Source organism: Sturnus vulgaris, chromosome 7, assembly GCF_052056855.1.
Source record: "Sturnus vulgaris isolate bStuVul1 chromosome 7, bStuVul1.hap1, whole genome shotgun sequence".
NCBI classification, from domain to species: domain Eukaryota; kingdom Metazoa; phylum Chordata; class Aves; order Passeriformes; family Sturnidae; genus Sturnus; species Sturnus vulgaris.
In genome coordinates, this window is record NC_142249.1 from 8,738,342 (window position 1) to 8,762,847 (window position 24,506).

The following is a 24,506-nucleotide window of genomic DNA, read 5'->3' on the forward strand; positions in this document are numbered from 1 at the left end:
AACCTCCTGACACTTTAAAAAAAAAAACATTAAAATTATCCCAAAACAAGTGGTGTTTAAAAAAATCATAAAAGTTATCCCCAAACCAAGTGTTTCAGTGTGTGCTCTTTGTCTCTTGTCACTAGTACTATTGGGAATAGTCTGTCTCCCTCCTCTTCCTCCTTTCCATCAGGTATTATGCACACTCAAAGGATTTCCTTTGAGGCTTCTTTTCCAGCTCTTTTCTCAGCCTCTCCTCAAGTAAAAGATACTTCAGTTTCTTAATCATCTTAGTGGCCCTTGCCTGTATTAACTGCCCCAAGTGTGTATCTCCCTTGTCCTGGGGAGCCCAGAAGGGCACCCATCACTCCAGATGTGGCCTCACCAGAGCTGAGCACTGAGGAAGGATCTCCTTCCCTGACCTGCTGGCAGCCCTCCCAGAGCATCCCAGGCCACCACTGGCTGCTCTTCATGCAAGAGCACATGGCTGGCTCATGTTCAGCTTGGTTGCCCTGGGCTTTTTCTGGAAAGATGCTCTGCAGCTGGTGGAGTGCTTCATACCCCAAGTTGATGTGCTGCTTCCCAGAATGAGTGTGAGTGCTGGCTGGAAGGAGGACAAATGGCTCACTTGTGGCCTCCTCAGACAAAGCAAAGGATCACCAGTGGTGTAAGCCCAAGCAGGGCTTGTTGCTTATCTGCAAAATTTCTACTGGGGCTGGGTGCTTCACCTTTGGGAAAGCTGGTCTTTGGGAAGTGAGGATTGCCTGTGCTCCCAGATAAGCTTTCCCCGAGAGCCTGATCTTGAGGAATATATACCCATATATATATATATACATATATATGTTCCTGTATCTTCCTCTATGTCTGAATGGCAGCAGAGGAAGCTGCTTTAACTGGATGTCAATGCTTAATGCCACTGTACAAGCTCACCAACTTCTACTCTTCAGGAATATCCTGAGCCAGCCAGCATTATTTCCTCTGAATGAGGGAGGGGTTCATGCTTCCCTGGTGCTGCCTGAAGCAGCATTTGGCCTCAGATCTGTCTGCACTTCTTGGAGATGGGATTCTTGGGCTTATTTATGTGGTGGTGGAAGCAAAGAAAGCATGGTTGGTTCTCTTCTTTCTGAAGTTGCCCTCAGAAGCCTCTGGTGGGGTTTCTCTGCTCACAGTGTTAAGGCAGAATGTTGGAATGGTCAGGTTTCTTGGCTGAGTGTGGAAAATCCGAGGCTGCTGCAGACCTACAGCTCCTTGGACCAGCTTGATTGCAAGAAGGCTTTGCCATTCTTACAATCATAGAATTGTTAAAAAAGCTCTGGGAGTCCCACCATTCCCATTGCACTACCATGTGTGCCCCTAAACCATGACCCACATCCACACAATTTTTGAATGTTTCCAGGGTTGGTGCACTGATGCTGTAGCCTCTGCTGCTCTTGTGGCTGAGTGACTTTTTGTAAGGCTGGAAGCTGCAGCAGAATTTGCTGAGAGCTGCTGGGCATAAAATTCAATTCACTGTAATCACGAGTATTTAAATTGTTTATGTATTTGCACAGAGAGCAAATACATGCCAGAGACAGCAAGGAAAAAGTCAACTTTTTGCCATGCCATTCCTTGACAAATAAGAATATTTGCACTGTGTAACTTACTATACTTTAGGAGAACTCTTTTGTTGGAAGAAACATACACCCACTTGTTGCATGTTCATAGAAAGGGGTGGGAGGGAGGGTTAAAATGGCTTTTCTTGTAAGCAGACTCATTCTCCCAAAGCTGGAAATCTCTGTTTCTTGAAGATCATACCTGGTCTTGGAAGGTCCCTGACATGGCATGTGTTTCCACATGGGCACCTGTCTGTGGGTGAGCCTTTCTGCATTTGTTTTGTGGGCTTTGAAGTTTTCCATGTCAAGGAGTACTGAGACCTTTCTTTTTATTTTTCCCTCCAGCAGAGGTTGGTAAGGAGTTAGTGTTTAAGGTCCCTTCTAGCCCAAACCATTCTATGATTTCTTTGATTCTCTGAGCCTGAAATAGCAATACCAAGCTCCTGTCTCAGACAAGGCATTCTGCAGTGCTCGTGGCGTGCTTGGCTCTGAAATCTGGGTTCCCTGTGGCATTTCAGCCTTGGTTATAAAAATAACCTTCATCTGCACAAGTGGCTTTAGGAGCAGTGACACACTGAGCCACCTTGAGCATCCTCTGTGTGCCTGTCTGTGACTGACTGCTGAGAACATGCAGGTGTTAAGGATGAGGACCTAAAATGGAAATGCTCCTTGGGCAGAGGAGGTGCTTTTACCGTGTGGCAGGGGCTGAGTGTGCCAGCAGTGCTGAAGACACCGTGTGGAAGGACAGACTTTGTGTCTGAAGTCACCTTTCACAGCCTGCTGTGCAGATTGTGACTTCCCGATCATCTCCTGAGGGGATGTGCCTCAAATGGAACATCACTTGTGTGCTTCTGTGAGCTGAGCCTGAGCTCTGCTGCACTGGGAGCACTTGCTGGGGCTGCTTGGAGCCTGGGGATGTTTACCAGAGCCCTGACCTTGGTGTGAGGACACGAGCTGCACTGCTGCTCTGGGTTTCCAGTGGTAAGCCAGGCTTTGCTTCAAATAACTAGGGGATCTGAAGGGGCAGAGAATGCAGATCCCACTTTTTGTAGGATGCCTTCCACATTGCAGCAGGAGGAGTGCTTGCATTCCTTGTAATAATTAAGTGTGAAAAGCAAATTAAATGCTATATCCATGGAGAAGCCTGTCCTGGCCCAGCAGGAGCTGGCACCTTTTCTTCCAGCACTGGTTCCCAAACCTGCTCAGGGTGTGACAGGGCTTGGACTGGGCAAAACCCAACCATGTGTTTTCTGTGCCCACATACAGGTACCAAGGTGTCCCTGGGGGCTCCCCTAACAGCAAGAGGACAAAGAGCTTGGATACAGCCCCCTGCCTCTGTCCTTGCCACCTCCAAGCCTTGGTGACACTATTGACCCTTCTGCATCAATGCTTTTGGGAGCAGTGGAGCTGGAGGTCATGGATTTGGGATTGAGAGCTGTTGGTGGGATGAGGGAAGGGAGCTGTGGAGCCTTCTCTGCCAGAGGATATCTTGGCTGGCTTTTTGCCTGGCCCGTGTTGTCCAGCTCTTTCTCAACTCTGTTCTTAGAACAAGAACACCTTCAGGGGTTGTGCACTGACAGCTGCCAGGTCACAGCACTGTTGCTTGTGCCCCAGGAGACTGTCCTTACTATTTCCCAGGCCCTTTCATTGGACAAGAGTAGTGCACAATTTACAAGTGACACTGTAATTTAAAAAAAAAACAACCCCAAACCACACCCTGATTCTGATTTTGGATCTAGTCTGGTTTTCTTCATGAACTCATCCCACAGCTGTAGGCATATGCTCATTCTTGCTGTTATCCAAGTGAGGCTAAAATTAAAACATCTGTTATTATTTAACTTCACTTTGCCAAAATACTATGTTTTGAGCAGCAACAGCTTTACTGTTATGTATCATTGGGGTTTTGGAATAATAATGAATCTTAGATTTTGTTTCTTAATGTCTCATAGCCCAGGTGGAGCTTTGCAGGGGGAAGCAAATGTCTAGTGCTGAAGGACCCTCCTCTGTCCATGTGGCATTGCACAGATTTATTGAATATTTCTGTTTATGGCCCAATGCTCCAAGTAATGTAGTTTCCTGGAACTGTCAAGCCCTCTTGGTTGTGAAGCCAAAATTAAATAGTGGGATCTTGGGGCAGGGAAGCCTGTAGTGTTACAGCTTTAACTTAGTCCAGCTTCTTTCTGAATGCCTAGAAAGGATAAAATGGGAATTTCGAAGGTGGGATTTATAGACATGTTTATTTTAAGGAGTTCTTTATGAAAAATAGTTATATATATGTGTTCAATTTTTATTTTTAGTCTGAGTCCTTTATCAAAAAAACCTCGAGATTTCTGAAATTAAGAAAGCCATCCTCAAAAATCTGCTTCTCTGTCACGAAAACAGGGTCCTGAAGATTGCCAGGAGTAGTTCCAAATGTTTGATGTAGGCAACAAAAAGCTATTGTGTTTTTTTTTAACCTGTTTGTATTTGGCATGTCTTGTACTGCACAGATCAGAGGGAAGAAAGAAAAGACCATGTTCTCACTAAAATGAATAATTGTCAAGTTTACAGGATGGAAATTACCCGTAATGTAATGGGGTTTGCTCACCTTTACTCTGTGCATGGGGTTTCAAAGGCAAGTGTTGTTAAATTACCTGTGCAATGGGCTGAAGAGGAGGATTCAAACCCTTCTGATTTCACAGGAAAATAATTAAAATGGAGCTGTGCTTTGGCTTGATCTCAGAGGTGCTTCTAGCTAAATAAAAATAAAAGACAATCTTGGGGACAGTCTGTGCTGTTAATTAACCAGCTCAATTCTGCCTTCACTGTTCTCCAGTGGGTTTCCAGCGGTTTTGGCACTCGCCTTCGCAACTGGAAGCTGCCAAACACAACTTTGCACCTTCAGACAGCTGAACAGCCTTCTGAGGGCAGGCTAGGCTATGGAAATTGGAGTGTCTAGGGAGCCAAGTGATGGAAAAGGGCAGGAACTGGCTGCTGGCAGAGGAGGGATGCAGCTCCTTTCCCTCAGGCACCCTCTGGTTATCTGTGGCCACCTTCCCCCAGCCAGCAGCAAGGTTGGGTTCCTGCCAGGAAAACAGCTTTTGTGTTTCCTTAAATATTCCACTACTGTGAGGAAAAAAACACCAACCCAAACCTGAATTGCTGTTATTATTACTAGAGTTAGCCAGGTCAGCTGGCTGAATTGGGCCTTTTTTTCATTAACAAATGCTGCCAGGTGATATTTTTCCAGTGAAGTCATGAGTGTGTTTCCAGATGAGGGGCAGATCTTCCCAGCACTGCCATGGCTGAAATCTGGGCAGGCTGGAGCAGCTGTGGTGTCCTGTTCAGGCAGCTTTCTGGAGATCATTGGGGTGGGATAATAATTCCATCATAATAATAATACATATGTGATAATTGACTATAATTGATCCTTTTTTTTTTCCCCTGAAACCACAGAAGTGGGGGTTGATCGGGGTGGGCGTAACTCAGAGTTGGTTATTGGACCATGTAATTTGTTGTTTCAGCATCTGCTCTGACACCACAACAAAAGAGGTTTTAGTAAGTGCTTTTTGGGGAATTTATTTTTCTGGGAAACGAGGCTGTGGAAGCTCCAGCTTCATTCTCCCTGTCTTAGAAACTCAAAACCTGGTAGTGATTGTTAGTTTTATGGAAAGGTCCCCTTAGACCCGGCAGGTTTATTCTGCTCTTAAGAAATTACTAAAGGATGGTTTTGTTTAAATCATCCTAAAGGATCTGTAACTTCAGAAAAGTTGTCCTTAGTGAGTTGTTTTCATAAATGTATTGAATTCCTTAGTCCTCTTTCTTTTTGGGGGAAAAAGGAGGTGCTTTTTCTTCCCCAGACTTAAGAATAAGCTAAAGTGAATGCAGTGGTCTTTGGGGAGCTTGTTACTCTGTTGGAATTCTGGTATTTACAGCACATTTCAGAAGAAAAGTTGGCTAAAGTCAATTTTGTTTTAAACATACAAGATAAGATAATTTTATAGCACTTGCAGCAGATCTCCCATAAAAATACTTGTGACAGTATTTTACTTTGTATTGGATATCAGTGCTTTCCAAATACTGAATTTGGTAAATAGTAGGTACTAGTCTTTTTTACAAGTGGATCTATTTCAGAAGTTTCTCCTTGTGAGGGTGAAGAGACCTTTGCACAGGTTGTCCAGAGAAGCTGTGGCTGCCCCATCCTTGGAAGTGTTCAAGGCCAGGTTGGACAGGCCTTGGAGCAATCTGGGATAGTGGAGGGTGTCCCTTCCCACGGCAGGGGGTTTGAAATGGTATGAGCTTTGAGGTCCTTCCCAATCCATACTATTCTGTGATCCTGTGCTCATGATCTGATCTGCTTACTTGTTTCTTTTTTTTTAACTTACAGCAAGGCAGATTTGGTTTGTCTGGCTAAAAGTTGGGATGCAGGGTAGCCTCTGGATCACAGCCTGCCTTCTGTGTCAGCAAGTTCAAAAGCATCAAGGGTTGAACAGAATCTGTTATGCAGGAGCCAGGCTCCATCTCATGTCTCTTCTCTTCTAGGCTTGGAAGAAAAAACAGTTCTTTCCAAAAAAGAGAAGATGAAGCTGAGGAAGGAGAGATGGCTGCAGAGTGAGTATTCCTGTGACAGGGCATCGGGGAACATGGTTCTGATGGATCTCTGTACTCTGGGCTTGGGTGACAGTGCTGGAAGAAGCTGAATGCTTCTCAGAAATCTTCGTCCCTCCCCAGGACTGCGTAAAAGTTCCAGGTATTGTTTCTCAGTGTTGAGCACCAAGACTTAGTCATTGTCCCAGTTCCACTTCTGATTTTTTACCATGTGTAATACATGTGACTACATCAACCCTTTGTTTATGCAGAAGGGCACTGTGCCCATGTAAGCTTAGCATATTTTCCTATCTTTCAAAACTCCAGTACAGATGTGAGTAGCTGTCTAGTGGAGCTGCTCCTCACCCAGGAGCCGTGGGGGTGGCAGGACAGGCTGGAGCTGAGCTCCATGCTGCCACCAGCTAATCCCAAACCTCTGTGGTGAGACCTGACTGTGGGCTCTCCTGCCCCCTCGGTAAGGGAGAACTCTGGACACTGCTGGTTGTGTTCCTGCTCTTTCCCACATGCTGCAGGTCAGTGAACCCACTTACCAGACAGTCTGGCCTTTCTGGAGACACTGAAATATGAGCTAAACAAACCCAGCCCATGGCAGAAATGCTTCTCTTTCCTATTTTTGCTTTGAGTGTCTTAGCACAGTAGGGAATGCTGTGGATGGATACTGGCCTACCAGTGAAACAGAGAGATTCCTTGTGTCATCTGAAGCTGTTCTTAGGACAGGCTTTCCTGCTAACACCTTCTTGCCCAGCAGAGCTGGATGCAGACTGTGTTTGGGGCAGAGGGATGTGGCTTTCTGCTGCACCAAATGCTCTCTGTGCCTGAGCTCTGAGCCCAAGTTCATTAACCTTTGATTTCACCAATTGCCATCAAGGTGTGTCTAGCTCTTCTTAGATAAAAAGGTACCACTTTAACACATATGAGTGTGAAGGAAACCTCCTCCCTAACAACCAGCCAACAGCTTCTGAGTGCCTTGACATCTGGCTTGGACACAGAACACAGATGGATGTGCTAGTGAAGGTCAGCTGCTTTAAAAAAGCCCAGGAGCAGAATCCTTACACAGTCTTAATCCAGCCTTCCTTGATGCCTTTGTAGCATCAATCTTTCCCAAAATCATGTGTGCTATTTTGGCCCTGCTGTGGCCTCTTTCCCTTTCTTTTGGCTCTGAAATGACAAAGATGAGGGAATACGAGTGAAATGCAGAGGCTTTGCTTTGAGGAGACCACCAAGACAGTAAACTCCAGGCCAAATTATCTGTCTTAGGAGATACTAGATGTTAGAAGTGCTTTACAGGCACAGAAGTACCTAAAAACTCTGCCAATTCTTTGTGGAGGAAGTGCTTTTGTCCCCCAGAAGAGAGCCCAGCTTGGACTGCTGAAGTTATCACTGCATCTCTGTTTTTTCTAAATCTGAGTTTGTTGTTTCTTCTTGTCCCAGGGCTGCTTTTGTGACACTGGATGCCAAGACCCTGGGAACGAAAGATCAGCCCAGTAGTGCAAATGCAAAACTTTCTTCCATTCCAATAAGTAATCTTAGGAGAGACTAGAGAGGGGAAAAAACTTATGTAATGCTTCAGACATTAGAAGTATGCACATTTAAAAATATATATATTGCATGGCTCCTCAGATGGACAAGACTTCATAGGAAAAGAATTTGGGATGTTTGCGCAGAATCAGGTGTCTGAAAATTTTGAGCACATAATGTTTATGAAAGCACTGAAGTAGTCAGCTTCATAAAGCCAGACCAAAAAAAGAAGTAATGCAGAACAGAAAGCTGTGTTCTTGGCAGGGATTGCTGTGAGGAGAAGTGTTTCCAATCCTGATTTGTCACAAACATCCATGTACAGCAGAACGTAGTTTATGAAAAATTGTCGCTCTTCCACTCAGCTGAGTTGGAGAACAAGCAAGGAAAGGTATTAAAGGAGCCAGCCCCTGAATTTGAGTTCTGCTTCCTTGACTGTGGGAGCAGGGTTAGACCCAGGATTGTGGTCTGTAAGTGGGACTGGCTGCTTTTGTGCTCCCACCAAAAATACTGCTGGCTTCTGTGGCTGTGCTGCCTTGGGAGCTGTTGGCCTCTCTGTGTCACCAGCTCAGCCCCATGGCTTCTGGCACACTGTCATGTCCACACCAAGAGTTTGTAGCTCAGCACTGAGGAACATCCTTGCAGTTGTCCAAGGCACTTGTGGGTCAGGTGGGACCTGAATCTTGGATTCAGCTAGAGGCTTGTAGCAGTGCTGGGCTTTTGTGGGCTGTCCTAAAGGACATATTTTGCTGGTGCTCACCCTGGAAGCTGCTGGCTTTGAGAAGTGTGGGCAGCTGTGGGACTTACTGCTATATCAGAGACAGAAGCCTGTGGCTTTTAATGCCCACCTCCTAAGGCAAAGAAGGAGACAGATGTAACATTTGTGGAGCTCTGTGTGCCCACACCCTTGTCAGAGCTGCTGCTGGGAGACTGGGAAACCTGGAGCTGAGAAAAGCCATCTGCATCTGCCACTTGGTGCAGTGCTTTTCCAAGGGTCCAGTTTATCCAGCATCTGACTGCTTGCACTCCACCATGAGTCATGAAGGTGGAACCTTGACTTGCTTCAAACTAAGTAAACAACTGACATTGAGTCCATCTTTTCTGTCTGTACTAGGAGACTGTTGTTTGGTCCCAAAAGAAATGCAGAGAGAGGGCTGTGCCTGCTTAATGCCAGATGTAGAGTTGACTGTATTTAGGTTTCCCTCGTGTTTCCCAATTCCATGCAAGGTCTGTGTGTTTTTTGCCACACCAAGACTCCTGTGCTATTTTGCTTTGAGCAATGAACAGTGTAAGTGATGGAAACAGACAAAATCTCTCTGGGAATTTCACTTCCCACTGTAATGTCAGAAGGGATGTATATAGTTACAAGCCAATACATCAATGGAGGGAATGACCCAGCTGCATTTTGTTCATTATTTTTCCCTGGTTTAAATCACTTCTGGCCTGTGTAAATGATAAAACAACTTAGAACTTCATAGCTCAAGGGTTACCTCCTGCAGGTGTTTCCCTTTCTTCCAGTAATGTCTTGTTTCTGATGCAGAAATAGAAAGTGTAAAGATGGCCAGGCAAAAGCAAAAAGCTGAAGCAAAGCGGAAGGCAACACCTGTGGTGGGAGACATGCAGCCCTTGATGGAAGCCCTGCCTGAGCTCTCTTACCTGACCACAGGTGGCAGAGGAAGGAAGCCTCTCAGAAGGTATGTGCCATTTAGAGATGGGCTGTGTGTTTCCCTTCTTGCTGTGGGGTGGAATGTCCTCCAGCCCAGCTTGTAGCTACAGGCATTGGTCAGGAGAGCAGGGTCTCATTCTCAACTCTATTCTAACTCTTTTCATGCTTCACTTGACACCAGAAAAAAAAGATGAAATGTGTCTTCTGAACCCACAGCTGAGAGGGGAACCATATTGCTTGGATGAGGTTTGGCATGAGACAGGCTGGGAGCATCCAGATGTCCTGGGATTTGCAGGAGTGGCATGTGGATGTCCATATTGTAATGCTGCTGAGCTCACCTGATAACCTCATCTTGTGATGTTGCAGCCTGACATTGAATCCTTCCAGACCTTCATCTAGGCTTTATCCTGAGGCACTTGGAGCCCTTTGAGGAGCACCCTTTGTGTTCTGGCCAGAATCTTTGTTACTTGTAGTGTGACTTCAGCCAAGAGCACGGCTGACTTGGCTGTTCCCTGTGCACTGTCAGCTCCCTCTCTCCCTATCCCAGACCCTTGCCAAAAGTCTCTCCCTTTAGAAGCCCAAGTTGGCACAGTGGAGGTGGGAGTTTGACATGGGCTGATGTCACCTGCATTGCCTGTGACCTGCTAACCCCAAACCAGCTCCTCTTGGTACTGCCATGGAGGAGCTTCCCCTTGCTGGCTTCTGGCTTCCTGAATATCTGTATAGGAGAAGTGTTTGAAATAATCAGAGGAGGCTTTTATAGGATTTGAATCATTACAGAAAGGAAGGGTAATACTCTGGTGATTTGTCAGCAGTATTAATAAAAGATTAGATTCTCCAGGAATTTGATCTCCTGCAGGGTAAAAGCGCATTACAGGGAGGTTTTTATTCTGTTTTATAATGAATGAAGGCAATGAAGTGTAATGAAGCTGAGCTGCTAACAGGGTCCAAGTGAACAGGCAGCATGCTGGTGGTTTTGAGGGGAAATCCAGCGGGGAATGTACTCTAGAATAACTTTCCTTTAGGCTTTGTCACCCTCTGCAGAGCTGCTCACCTCGGAAGGGACCAACATGGCTTGGTGGCACACACAGATTTGGCAAGCCCTGCTCTGGTGACCAAGGGCTGCCATCCAGCTTGAGAAACAGTTTTCCTGAGCTTCTGTGAGCATTCCAGGCAAACTGGGACCAGAAATTGTTCCTGTGCTGAGCTGTTAAAAATTAGGAAAGGAAAATGAGCAGGAACTGATTGAATAGAGATGGGGATGGAGATGAGTGACGTGAAGGAATGTGAGGCAAGGGGAGTAAGAAGAAAGGAAGAATGGGGGGGGGAAAGTGCAAAAGAAGAGGATGGAGAATGGCATGCCAGAGTAGGAAATAGGAAGAGGAGGTCACTGTAAAGAGAGACCAGATCCTGCTGTCTTGAAGAAATTGTTGTGTTTCCTGACCTTTGGGGCAGATCAGGGGGTGGCCATAGCCCCCAGCTATCCCCACTAGTATGGGATATTCTTCCTTGGTCCAACAGAGAGGTGGGATACAGGCCCTCTTTCTCCCCCCTGGCCTGTGTGCTGGGGCTCTGCTTCAGGACGAATTGAGGAGGAGCTGGAGGCAGAGCCTTTTCCCAGCCTCTTTCTCCTGTTAACTTCTGTATTTGTGTAATCCCGAAAAATGGAAATTTCTTCTCCTTTCTTACTGTCCAGTTTGACCAGCAACTCCCTTTGTGCAGCAGAAGTCCCCAAAGCAATCTCTGTGCTTCCTGCGTGTCCCTTTTTGAGGTTTAATGCTGGCTTTGTGGTAAATCTCTGCTGCCCCTTGGCATTGGGCATCACAAGGGATGGTATTACACCTCTGGTCTCCTGGGACTTTGCCCAGGAATAAGGAGTGCATAGAGAGATGGCAGATCTGTATCTGTTGCTGTGCCTCTTCTGCACATAGTGCACCATCCTGCATTACAGTGTGTTATATTCCAGTGATCCTACTGCAGGAACCAGAGCAGGGCTGGCTCCCTCCTCTTGCTGAGTATCCCTGTAAGGGATGGCTGTAGAGGCTGGAGCTCCGTGGTGTCAGCAGGGAACGTGAGCTGTGCAGAGGTGACATGTGTAGTGGGGAGGGGAGGTTCCATGGAATCTTTTCTCTAAGCAACAGGATCAATTTGACCTGGAGGTCAGTGATCAGCAGAAAGTGATCTGGGCATTGACAGCTAATGACCAGTTCTGGCACTGAATGATCTGGTTTTCCTGTAATGCTTCCTGCTCTGTCAGCCTCGGGTGGAAAGACTTTGCATTTCCCTGCAATGCCTGGCTATGGAAATAAATGCCTTTTAGGACAATTTCCGTGCAGGACAATTAATTACCTGTCCTTTCTGCAAAGGCAGATGCAGAATCCCTGGACTCTTTCCATCTACACAGCCATTGCTAAGTTAATGCTCTAACACTCGTTTTGTTTCTCCTCTCCACAGCCACATAAAAGCAAAGGCAGAACCAGCAGACTTCTGTCTGATGAAACAAGCTCAGAAACATCAGCTCCTGTAAGTACCCAGCTGTCAGTGTGCAGTTCCTGCTGAACCTCATGGAATGGTTGAGACTGGAAGGGACCCATGGGGTTCACCTGGTCCAACCCTTGTGCTCAAGCAGGGTCACCTAGAACTGGTTGCTCAAGACCCAAGTCCACATGGCTTTTGAGTATCAACAAGGATGGAGAGCTTAAATGTGTCCAAGTAACTCCCGGACTTAATCTGGCAACTCCTTATTCCCTATCTGTTAGATAGTTTATACTGCTATCAAGAACTGAATTTTCTCTCAGCACAGCTCTCCTGGGGCTAGGCTCTGTGATCTGGCAGTGTTTGCTTTCTTGTTTCCTGGATTTCTGTCAGTTTTGAGCCATTCAGCTTCAAACTGAGGCTGAACAGTCAGGTTACAGCACTGCTCTCTGTGAATACCTTCTCTGTCAGAAGCAGGCCAGTATTGGTGCTGGGATGCCTTTCTTGCTCAGTTGTGCCTTGCTTTACTTTTTGGTGGTCTGGCAAATCTGTGCTTCTTGGGAGGGAAAAACTTGCAGGAAGGTTTTGAGGTTTCTTTCCCAAGGTATTAGTTGGGATGAGAGGTTCCCTAAACCTCACCTTATTACCCCAACCCCATCTTCAGGAGCACTGGCTCCTCTCTCTGTTTCTCTGGCCAGGAGCATTGAAGGGAACGGCTGTGCTTGAGAGGGAGACAGCTGAGTGCTACAAGTGTTCGTCTGGCAAGGCTGTGGAGAGCCTGGCAGTCTGAGGGAGAGGAAGATGCTGTAGTGGATGTGGCTGTGTGAAAACTCACAGGGTTTTTTTTTTTTAAATACTCCTCCTCTGTTCTTGTCCCTCGCTGCTTGCTTGCTTTTTAAGAGAAGGCCATTTCCCCAGGAAGCAGCTGTGACCAGGCATGCAAAAGTAATTCTGTCATGCTCTTCCCATGGTGTCCAGCTAGTGTTGCATGTAGGATTACCAAGGCTCAATGTTCAGCAATAAAGACAGTCAGTAGATGAGCTCTCTAAAGAGAATTTGATTTTGTGCTGTTGCAGTCTGAAGTCATCTTCATTCCTGGTGATTCACCAGATCCACAGTCTCTTGTTTCTGGTTTACTAGGGAAAAGCTCTAAAAAAACCGCCATTCCCATGTGATGCTGGACACTATTGTGATTGTTTGTGTCTCTGTGGCATGAGATCAAAGTCTCTGGCTCCCATGAAGCTGGCAGCAATTTGAGCTTTGCCCTTGGCTTAATTAGGTTTATTCTTGCACTGTCTTTCCCTGAGATTTACACCCAGGATCACTCTGTCTCAACAGAAATCTGTTGCTTTATGAGTTGGTCCTTATCTGCTCAGTTCCTTTCACATGAGGCACTTAGAGAACTGGTGTGTTATTTTTCTCTCCTCAGAGACCAGGAAGTGGCTCGGTTTCACGAGGTTATCAGCGATCCCCAGTACAGAGCCAACCCCCTCCTGGCCATCAGCGAGCACCTCTCCAAGAGGCTGAGGCAGGGGGAAGAAGGGGAACCCCTTTAGAGCTTCAGCTGGGCCCAGACATGGCAGGCTGTGAGGAACACATCCCTGGCACAACGTCCCAGCCTTTTTGGTCCTTGGAAGCAGTTCAGCAGATGATTAAAACCACCAGCCCTGCTTTCTGTCTGCAGGAATAATGCAACTCTCTGTGACGGGGGCAGCTGCTCCTTTCCAGGCAGTCTGCACGGAGCAGGGTGTTCTGTGAGATTCTTGTGCAGGCATTAATTCCTGCAAAGTGTCTTCATACATTGGCTCTTCTTGTGAGCAGGTATGATTTCTGAAATGGTTCCAAATGGCCATGTATCTGTTTTCTGTCATTCCCCCCACCTCTTCCTGACACTCTGAGAAGAGGTTCTTGCTTACTCTGTTGGGATGGTTCAGGACCCCAAGCCCTGGAGCCCAGGAAACTTTTTGGAGTTTGTCATGACCAATGCTGCTGTACAGAGACATTGAGAGAAATTTAACTTTGGAATAAACATATTTTCATACAGCACCAAGTTTGTCTGGCTCTTGTTTTGGTAAGTAGGAATTGAAATATGAATTTATTTCCTTCTCTGGAAAAATGACTTAAAATAATTGTTTTTTCCATGTGTACAGTGAATCAGGAGACTGCTGCAAGCAATGAGAAATGACTGCAGATCATGTCTAACTCACTGACTTGCCTTCCTCCTGCCCTGGGAGCACGTGCTTCCTGTGAGTGATGCTTACCTCTTTTGGCCTTTATGCCCTGTAGGAAGCATCCCAAAACACGTCCAGCCTGCAGGACAGGCCTGTTTCAGCCAGTTGTTTGTGGGATTGGGAACCTCTGGAGCAGGCTTCTCCTTTACCAAACATTAATGTTTACAAAACTCCAGTGAATTTTCATGGGGGACAGCTGAAGGCAGGGACATTCCCTATTAGATACAGTCCCGATTTGACACCCAAAAATACCAATACAGTCTTTTGAACCACAAAAAAGGTTTACTGATGCTTCTTAACCTTGGGAAAGCAGCCTGCTGCAGTTGACTCTGACCCAAGTTAGTGCCTGACACCAGCTTCAATGGATGTGGCTGGCATCTTGATCCTGCTTGTCTTGCCTCAATAGCAGTGCTGCTGCTGTTCTCTCTAGGCTGGCACTGTTGAACAAAGGCTTTGTCTGGTGCCTCTTGGCTGTGGCAGTGCAGACACTGTTGCTGACTCTGTCTGTTAGAGAAATGCCACTCCTCACAGAGCAGTGTCATTTCTGTCACTCCGTGCCTCTGCTGGCAGAGGCCATGGAGAGAGGCTGACTGTGTCCCATCCTCCATTCTGCTGCTCTCAGGCTGGCCAGCCCCAGGTGTAGCCATTTCTTGTGCTGAAAGGGAGAGAAGGTGGGAGGTGAAGAAGGCAAAGACATCCAAGAATTGAGATTGTTCAGCCTGGAAAAGAGAAAGCTCTGGGGAGACTGAGCCCTCCTGCCCCCAGTGCCTATAGGGGCTTCAAAGAGCAGGAGAAGGGCTGTGGACAAGGGTCTGGAGGACCAGGACAAGGGGAAATGGCTTCACACCCCAGAGGGCTGAGTTAGATGGGATATTGGGAAGAAATTGTTCCCTGTGAGGGTGCTGAGGCCCTGGCACAGCTTGCTCAGAGAAGCTGTGGCTGCCCCATCCCTGGAAGTGTTTAAGGTCAGTTTGGACAGGGCTTGGAGCAACCTGGTCTGGTGGAAAGTGTTCCTTCCCATGGCAGAGTGTTGGAACTGGATGACCTTTAAGGTTCTTTCCATCCCATACCATTGTATAATTCTCTCATTCTATGATTCTGAGTACAAAGGAGGATGGAAAACTGGAAACAACGAGATAAGAAAAGGAACAATAACAGCAACAATATTAATAATAAGTACAAAATTAATGTGCAAAAAAGCTCACTCAGACTCTGAGACAATGAACAATGGCAGACAGTGCTGCTATCTTTTTTCTTTTTTCTTTCTTTGCAAGCCCGAGAGTCCCTACTGTCCACCTTGATAATGATGTGATGGTATGGAAAAATCCCTGGGACCTTGTCAAAACTTGGATATGCCTCTGCAAAACCAGCTCCAAGCACTTTGGAGCCCCCAAAGGCATCACTGTCACAAAGGGCTGTGTGTGTGTAGGTCTTTCTGGGGTGGCACCAACACAGGGTCCCGATTTCCCAGCACCTTTAGGTGGCTACAGCCAGAGCTGGCCACTGGAAATTTGGACACCAGCAGTGGAGTTGTCCAGCACTTTTTCCTTGCTGGGTTCCATTCTTTCCCTTCAAACCTCTAGGAGCCAACAGAGCCTCATTACCGGGGAAGAGAAGGGGTGACTGATGTGGTAGAGATGTTGAGCAGGGTGACCCTCCCTTTTTACTACCTGGTAGATGTCCCCTCATGGAAATACTGGGCCAGTGACCCCCCTCAGTAGCTCCTGTACCCAGGCTGGTGTCCCTTGCTCTGCACGCACAGCATCACTGTGTAACACATTTACACAGTTCCTTCACCTTGGATCCCACTCGGCTGTGTGTGTGCAGCTCTGAGCCCGCTGTTTGGAATTGTTGGTCCCCCAGGAATTTAGCAGCAGTTAAACATGTGAGTGTTTAGAGCTCCAGTTCACAGCCTGTTGCTGCAGGCTTCTCCTGCCCCCGCCATCCGAGCAGTTGAGCAAAGGACTTAAAATCTGCCAGGAAACAGGCGTCTGAGACACAGAGTCGCCTTCGCAGTTGGCATGTTTTCAGGATGATAAAAGCTTTCACGCCTTTTTTTTTTTTTTTCTTTTTTAGATAGCAGGGTGGGAAAAAAATAGCTTCCAAGCTGTAAAGAGTAGTTGTGCCAGAGGGGTGGGCGGGGGCCCAACCCTGCAGCTCCAGATTTGGCAAGAAATGAGTAAGCAGTGAATGCACCTCAACTCGGCACTGGAGAAATTTGGGGCTGCGTTTTTGAGCTGTTCTCTTTCTTGTTGGGGATTTTGCCTTTGAAGGCTGTTCATAGAGCTGTGTCTGAAAGTGGGAGCCAGGGTATCCTGTCCATCTGGTGGTACCAGTGGATATTTTCAGCTACACACAAAGCAGTGGGTGGAAGGGGATTCTCCTTTCCCATCAGCTCTTGGGTAGTGTTGTTAGTGTGCAGGGGTATTTTTTAATATCCTTGTTCTTATTCCTCCCACGTTCCTCCGTGGTACCTATGATGGCCCAGTGGTTCCTGTTGGAGCAGGGCTTGCATCAGGGCAGCAGCACAGCTCAGAAAGTGAGCTGTGAGTCACACAGATGCAGTCCCAGCCTTTCCTCTAACCCTAGGAAATCCCTTGGGTTATGAACACGTAGCCTGCCTCCTTCCTCCTTCCGCTTGCTGGCTTGCCTGCCCTGGAAAGTTTTCCTTACAGACCTCATACAAGTCCCCTTTGCTTATGGGAAATGCGGCTTTTGCTGGGTAGAGAGCATTTTTGCTTACATTCTGTTTGGAGCCATGAGCTGCCTTAAGTGCCCATGGCTTTGTTTGATCCCCTGGAGCTGAGCATGTGAGATGGCTTTTGCCAGCCCTGGCACTGAGGCACATGCTGGTGCTGGGGGTATTGGGGTGGAGCTGCTACAGAAAACTTGTGGCTGCTGGGGTCCAGATGGCTTGTCCCAAGTGAGCAGTGGGGCTGGGGGGCTGCCATGGGCTCCTTGAGATGACTCCCAGGTTCTCCATCAGCTGAAAGCAGACCAGGATCATGCCATGGTCTGATGCAACTGCAGCCCTCAGCTACACTTCTTACAGTGTACTTAGGGTGCCAGTAGCAGCTGGTGAGGAGCAGTGGGAATATTGGGAGCAGTGGGTCTGTGCTGCAGTATGGTTGCTGTCCTCTGCTCCCTGGCTAGGGCACAGTGGGACTGACTGCCTTCCCATGCATTCTTCACCACAGCCACTGCTCAGTCTGAGCTTAGAGCCTCCGGGGGTCATTTGGGGGTGTTTTTTTAGGTTTGCTGTCTGGGGGTGAGGAGTTGTCTCCCAGCTCACAAAAACCCCTCCATTCCTTACCCTTCCATAACCTTGCACGTCACCAGTCACACCCCAGCTCCAGGAGAGTCTGCCTGGGGCACCTTGCCAGGGCCGTGGCTGCAGGTGCCAACAGACGCCTCCAGCCATGGTGACTGTCCTCAGCAGTCCCACCGTGGGCAGTGTGGCTGACCCAGCACTCAGGGAGTTCCAGACAGTCGAAACTCCAGTATCTCCTGCTCCTTCTGGACCAGAAGGTGGCTGGCAGAGCAGAGACTTGGCACTTCTGACCTTCTGCCACTCTTGCATGCTCCAGCCTGTGCAGTGAGCACTTTCCCTGAGTGGGGTTATTTCCTTCCCCACATGCTCTCTTCCCTGGCTGATCCTTACATTTCCCACACTTGTATCTGTTTCTTTTGCCCTTTATTTACCTCTGAAACCAGCCTAGGTGGGTTCTTTCAAGAGCAGCCTCAGGGAACCCAAGGAAATACAACTGCATGCAAATTTGAGCTGCCTGATGATTTTTGGAAGCAGATGAGCTTGGCACCAGCAACTCCTTTCATTGAGGTGTTGCACAAGAGAGGGGCAGAGGTGAATGAATCACCTGATCCAGCCTTTGCCTCAGAGCACAGCCCCACTTGTCCCTGCCCAGAAGCACAGGTTTCACCGTGGCCTTTTGCCTTTGTCTGTTGGCATCACTGCCCTTGGTGGCCATCCTGCATGGATGTGCTGTCACAGTGCTGTGTCCTGGCCTTTTCAGAGCACTCAGGTAGGATGCATCAGACCTTCCCTTGAGAGCTGTTCCTGCTCTTTGCTTCCTGACCTTTCACCAGTTACTAATCCCAGGAGGGCTCTACCTCTTATCCCATGGCAGCTCAGTTTCTTTAAGAGCTTTTGGGTATTCTTTAAGTGCTTAAGAGCATTGCCATATACCATTTTGAAATCCCCATAAAGTCCAGTTAATTGGATCACCCTTATCTCCATACTCACCATTTCCTTGCAAGGGAAAGCCATGCCCTGCATGCTGACTCTTCCCAATAAGATAATTATCTGGGATCTGCTGATTGTGCTCTGAACCATGATCGCTTTATGTGAAGTGTTTAACCTGGCTTTGTGTTTTTAGTTTGATGAGCAGTTTAATGCCATTCAGACTTTTTTTTTTTTTTCTGGGAGAGGCAGCTGGTGTGTGGCTCTGTGGTTTTTCTCTTTGTCTGGTCCTGATGCCTCATTGGGTGCTCTGGCAACCCAAACTGGGATTGGCATTAGGAGTGGGGGGACAAGGATTTTTGTGGTGGCTTTTTTTCCTTAACCGCTTCAATTTTCCTTACGAAATAAGTTAACAAACAAAACACAGTGCCTTGCCAGCAGCATTTTTGAGATTTAGACCTTTGCATCTGGATTCTCTGAGATTTTCTGGACTGCTTGATTACAAGTAGGATGCATAAAATACTATCTAAGGGTTTCTCTCTGCTTTAACGATTGGTGTTATGTGCCAGATGGGGTGTGTTGGTGACCTTGGCTGAACTCAGTGTGATTTGTACATGAACCATACAGGTTTGCCTGTATCTGCTCCTTGTGGCTCATGATCCCCAAACATCTGGGGAGCCACAGCTGTCCCTGATGGTGCTACCCTAGGGCAATGAGGAGTGGGGTCTGGATCCATGCTCATTGTTGCTAAATTGAGAATTTCTGTGGTTTAATGCTGTGCAAGTTCTTTGAAACTGAGTGAGCCATGACCAGGGGTTTTGCTGCTGGTCTGTCTGCTCAAGGAGTGTGTAGGGTGCAGTTTGCTGTGGAGGATGTTGACAGTGGTGTGTGACACTTTGATTGCCTGATGCTCCCTGGACTTGGTTTCAGCAGCACAAGTAGGAGAGGAAGTTTAGACAAAGAAATGTCCCAAACAGGAAGGTGCTAGAAAGGGAACAAATGTCAGATCCCGAGCAGGTAAAAGCAGATGATGCCAGGATATCCTCCCAAGTGAGGAAGATGAAGGAAGAGATAATCACCCGATGCAGCCACCCCTTTGTTCCAGCTCAGCCAGCCCGGGAGAGGAGGGGGATCACAAAAGGGGAGAGGCAAGAAGAGTTTCCCTCCCCCATTCCCTGGGGGATGTTGCTGCTCCTGGTCTCCCGCTCTCCACAGGCTCAGCTGGGAGGAAGGGGCTGCTCAGAGCCCTGCTGTGGGGCAGGGCCATGGGGGCATCAGGGCTGCAAGCCCAGACAGCCTGATGGATTTATGAACACAGCCACATCCCTGGTGCCATGGCCCGGAGCTGTCAGCGGCTCCAGGCTGGGAGCAGTGCTGGTGCTCTGGGCAGAGGGGACGTGGCTGTGTTTACAGCTGTTTTGGATACACTGAATCTGAATGCATTTACAGCTGTCCTGGGTACTGTAATCACTGCTCACCGATGTGATGGTTCATCTAAACACCTTCCACTTCACTGGCAAAACAACCCCTGCCTGCCTCATGACCCCCTTTGCTTTGGGAGCAGGAGTTGTTACTATGGGAGGACACTTAACTCTTACAACTCTGTGGATGTTCCTCCACCCACCTTTTAGCCCTCTGTGTGAAGGTAGAGCTTGTGCTGCTTTCAGGGGTGCTGTGCCCACAATGCCTGGTGTCGGTAATGGGCTCCAAATGATGTTGGGATGCTCATCATTGCTCAGTGTGCAGTGCAGGTACATCAGACAAGCAATGGATGCTGCAGGCACCTGGGGTGAGCTCTGGATGCTGCTGCTGATGGTGTCCAGTGTAAACAGAAGTGGTGAACCAATTCGAGCAATCCTTTTCCATGCATTTTTCCATGTCTTGGGATTTTTGAGCCAGAAATGTTCTTGTACTTGAGGAGCGGTTGAATCTTGCTTCCTGTTTTTCCTCCCCCTAATTCCCAATGTTTACTTTATTGTTTTGACCACTCCTTGTCACAATTCCACAGAAAGTCGGCTTGGTCTGTCTTGGTGCCAGGGCCTGGCAGCTGAGCAGTAACAGCCAGCCTGCACTGCACCTCATCTGCCAGGACCAGAACCTCCCTAGATACTCATAAAAATTCGCCTTGTATTGGTCACTGAGCAGGTTGGTTCATGACCTGTTGCTGGGCAGTGCTCAGACTGTCCCCAGGGCAGTTCTGCATTTTGGTGTCTGGTCCTGCCTGCTCACTGTGACCCCAGGGGCGTATTTTGCCTTGGGTGGGACCACACAACCCCATGCCTGTGGCTGCCCAGCCTGGGGGTGTGAGACGATGAGGAGAAGCCAGAGTCCTTCCTCTGCCCTGTACTGCAGTGGGGTCCCTGCAGATGGGATGAAAAGACCAGGACCATTTGTGCTCCTGTGCAATTGTATTGGATATCACTCTTCCTCCAACCCCAAGGATGGAGTTCTCTGTGGATGGAGATCTGTCTTTAGGATGTGTTCCCAGCCCGGTGTGGGGGCCTCTATCTTGGGGCTGCCCTGATCTATCTCTTCCCTTGGATGGCATCAGACAGGGCACTCTGCATGGCTGTCACTCTGCTCACAGGCAGTCTGGCATCACCACCCTGCCTGTACACCCAGCTCAGAACACCGTGTAGGCATGAGGACACACCTGGGCATTGTTCGGGGGTCTGCACAAACAGGTCACTGCAAGAGGAGCTGCCAAACTGCCTTGAAACATGTGCTGGCCTTAGAAATTCATGTTACAGACCATCTATGAAGCAGCTGAATCTTTAATTAGGTACCTGTTCTCCCCAGTTGTCCTACAGCAGCAGCCACCACCCCAGTGACGATGCCATTGTCCCTCCACAAGACTGCCAGCTTGCCACTCTGCAAGGAATGGGTTAAGCATCCTCCCTCCTTCTTTTTGAAGCATGGATTTGGAAACAGGTTCCTCACGCTTGGCAGCTGCCCCGCTGAGGATCATATGGCGACAGCAGGGAGAAACTACAAAACTTGGATCTGCTGCCAGGACTTTTCAGGGATGCAGCTTCTGTTGGGTTGGTGGCACATAATGGTGGAGGAGGTGCTGGGTCTGGCAGTACATCCACCACATCCTCAGGTGAGGTTAAGGACTCTAAAAGTAGGTGTGTATGAACTGGCATGCTGGGTGTAAGGTGTGTCTCCAGCATGGTGGCTATGGGATGGAGAATCCGTATTGTGGAGCTGTACACCAGGACCAGCACACAGGGATATATTCAGCATGTGTGGGGACCCCAGGGAGCAAGACCACTTGCAAATCACGTTTCCCCGAGGTGGAAAATCACTGTCAGAGTGTGGAAACCGTGAAGCTGCATTTGACTTGTGGTGTTTGAAATGTACCATGCTCATTTCTATGAGTGACTGCCTAATATTTCCAATTTCCCAGGACTTTGACGAAAAGAACATTTTAAAAGAGCCATTCATTTATTAAAGTGGATTTACAGAAAACAAACCGAGCCAAAAAAACCCCAACTAATAAAAAAACTCCACACACCAAGGTTTGAATTACTTGGAAAACTGTGATGTTCCACAAGCACCAGCAACTGAGTCATAGTGGCTCGGCTCAGCAAGGCCAGTTTGGGGAGAGAGCCCCTTTCATTCCACTGTGGCAGGGAGCCAGCTAATCCATGGTTGAGCTGGGTCTGCTGTTGAGCAGGATGAGGAGCCTGGGAACAAGCTGTGCCTCCCACCCCCCTTATCCCTGCCACATTTCAGGGTCAGCTTGGAAGGGACCACAATGGGTGACCTGCTCCAAGCTCCCAGCTCAGGCAGGGTCATCCCAGAGCACATGGCACAGCATTGTGTCCCACAGTGGATTTTCCAACATCCTGGTGGGACACAATCCCTTTGGTGACACACAAGCGGAACTGAGGAAAGTGGTTTTGTTTTGTGGCTTCACTGCTGATCCTAAGGCAGGGGAAAAATGCAGTAGTTGGTGTTAAATTCCGCGGGTGTAAAATAGGGTAAGAAAACACAAACAGGCATTCCCAGAGGTGAAGGCATCAGCAGCCAAAAGCTGCCTGCCTGTTGGTGCTGCTGCTCCTCAGCAGGGCAGAGGCTGTGCCTGAGAGAAGGAAGTATAAAAATAGCTTGTTGTTTCCAGCACTGGCTTTTGTGCTGGTCCTCTTTGCCCTCCCTGTGAATGCCTGCATGGATCTTTACCTCATCTGGAGCTGGGAGAGAAGGAAGAAGCCACGAGCCGCTCAGTGCTTGGCACTGAAGGAACATGGTAATGTCACCACCTAAACACTCTAGAGAAGCAGGTGAGAAAGCAGCCAGAGTTCTCAGCACAAAGTTTTAGAAATGCCAAGGTGGTTGATGCAGTGTCATCACATATCCAGGACCATAGGAAATGACCTCAAGCTATACCAGGGAAGGTATTAGGAAAAATTCCTTCACTGAAAAGGTGGTCAGGTAACCTCAAAGGGACAGAAAGCTGAGAAAGTTAAGATTTCTCTGGCCAGTTGATGTCTGTTGTCAACTGTGGCCAGGAATGAGATTCTGGGACACGATGAAAGTGCTCTGAAGGGCAAGGATTTGGAGTGATATCAGGCTGCAAGCCTGAAAACCCTTGAGCCACCAAAACCAGGAAGAGCAAGGCCAGCGCTGCATTCCTCTGTGTCCTGCAGCATCCCACGGGCTGAGCTTGCTTCACAACCTGCAGGGGTTTTTAAACTGCAATGACCTGCAGTATTTTTAAACTGACAGTGAGGAGGTTTAGATTGGATATTGGGATGAAATTGGTGGCTGCGAGGGTGGTGATGCCCTGGCACAGGCTGTCCAGAGAAGCTGTGATTGCTCCATCCCTGAAGTGTTCCAGGCCAGTTTGAACAGGCCTTGGTGCAAATAGTGGAAGGTGTCCCTGCCCATGGCACAGGGTGGACTGGGACGAGCTTTGAGGTCCCTTCCAACCTAATCCATTCTGGGATTCTATGTCAAGAGCAAAATGCAAGTCAGAAACCTGCTCCCTAGCTGACCACACGCCGGCTGTCACAAACAGCCAAGGTTTAAAGCAGCTATTTAATCCTTTTTGCATCCCTGTTCCGCACAAAGAGCCACACACGTGGTGGAAGCACTGATGAAGTTTACCGATGGTGTTTGGGTGGAGATCTCCCGCTGCTTTCTGGAAAACACAATTTGGCCTTCTCATCTCTTGGCACTGCAGGATGCGCTCGGACACGGACAGCGCGTCCAGGATGACGCTGGAATGGCAGAGGCTCGGTCCTTGGGCCCCGTGGGTGTGCTGGATATCGCTGCAGTGGGGCCGGTGCCGGGACCCCTGGGGTGTGTGTGGGGTGCGGCTGTGGGTCCCGGGGGGGCCCGGCGGGGACGGGCTGTGGGCGCGGGGGGGGGGGCGAGGGGAGCGCGGCCCGTGCACCGCGCGGCCCCGCCCCGGCCCCGCCCCCCCAGCTCGGCCAATCAGCGCCGCTCCTCCCCGCGGCCGGCCCCGCCCCTCGCCTCCCGTTGCCATCCCCGCCGCGCGCGAGCGCGCGAGCGCCCTGGGCCCCGCCCCCCGCTCGCGCTCAGCCTCGCCAATGGGAGCGAACGGAGCCGCCCGCGGCCCCGCCCCCGCGCGCGCGGGGCTCGCGCCGCTGGCGGGCCCGGCGCGGCCTGCACGTCGGCGGCGGCGCGCGCACGGAGCCGCGGCGGCGGCGGCAGCGGCAGCGGCAGCGCAGCGGGGCCGCCGCGGGGCTCGGCCGGGACCGCGCATGGCCGAGCGGCGGCGGCGGGGCCCGGGCACGGCGCGGGCGGAGGTGAGCCCGGGCTGCGGCGGCGGGGAGCGCCCCGCGGGACCTGTCCAGGTCCTGACGCGGTGGCAGGTGCCGTTGCCGGCGGCGGCCGGCCCGCACCTGTTGAGAGCGGCGGGGGCTGGGCGGGCCGGGCCGTGCCGGAGGTGCCGGTGCGGGGGCGCAGTGCGGCGCGGACCGGGGCCCGGCCGTTCCCGGCGGGGGCGGGCGCCCGGCAGGGCTCGCCCGGGCAGGGGCCGCGGCGGCGGCGTCGAGGCTGTTTTAGGAGGGTCGCGGTACCGCGGGTACCACGGGACGTTTGGCCGTGGCCGCCCGATCCGGGGGCAACTCCCCGGCGGGACCGGCCGCCCCTTGCCGTGCCTGCCCGGGGCCGCGGGGAGCGGAGAGCCCCCTGTGCCCGGCACCCGCTGCCGCGGGGGGCGGCTTGGCTGCCTTGCCCTTCTCCCGGTACCCCCGGGCCGCCGCCGCGCTCCTCCGGCGTCGCCGGGTCCG

At 49.6% G+C, this 24,506-nt stretch overlaps 2 protein-coding genes across 4 annotated transcripts in view; both read left to right on the forward strand.

Annotated features, from left to right (window-relative positions):
- SLX9 (SLX9 ribosome biogenesis factor) overlaps window positions 1–13,860 on the forward strand; it is a 39,190-nt gene extending 25,330 nt beyond the window's left edge. For 2 of the 3 annotated variants that reach the window (XM_014891710.2, XM_088167743.1), the window contains exons 3-6: window positions 6,093–6,161; window positions 9,214–9,367; window positions 11,794–11,862; window positions 13,244–13,860. In XM_014891710.2, the coding sequence (XP_014747196.2) occupies window positions 6,093–6,161; window positions 9,214–9,367; window positions 11,794–11,862; window positions 13,244–13,370 (419 nt within the window). In that variant the 3' untranslated portion in view covers window positions 13,371–13,860. The other variant, XM_088167742.1, reaches the window with a different exon arrangement.
- Window positions 13,861–23,971: 10,111 nt separating this feature from the next.
- ADARB1 (adenosine deaminase RNA specific B1) overlaps window positions 23,972–24,506 on the forward strand; it is a 60,640-nt gene continuing 60,105 nt past the window's right edge. Inside the window, exon 1 of the mRNA XM_014891705.2 lies at window positions 23,972–24,020. The gene's annotated coding sequence lies outside the window, so the exon portion shown is untranslated. The remainder of the gene's footprint in view (window positions 24,021–24,506) is intronic.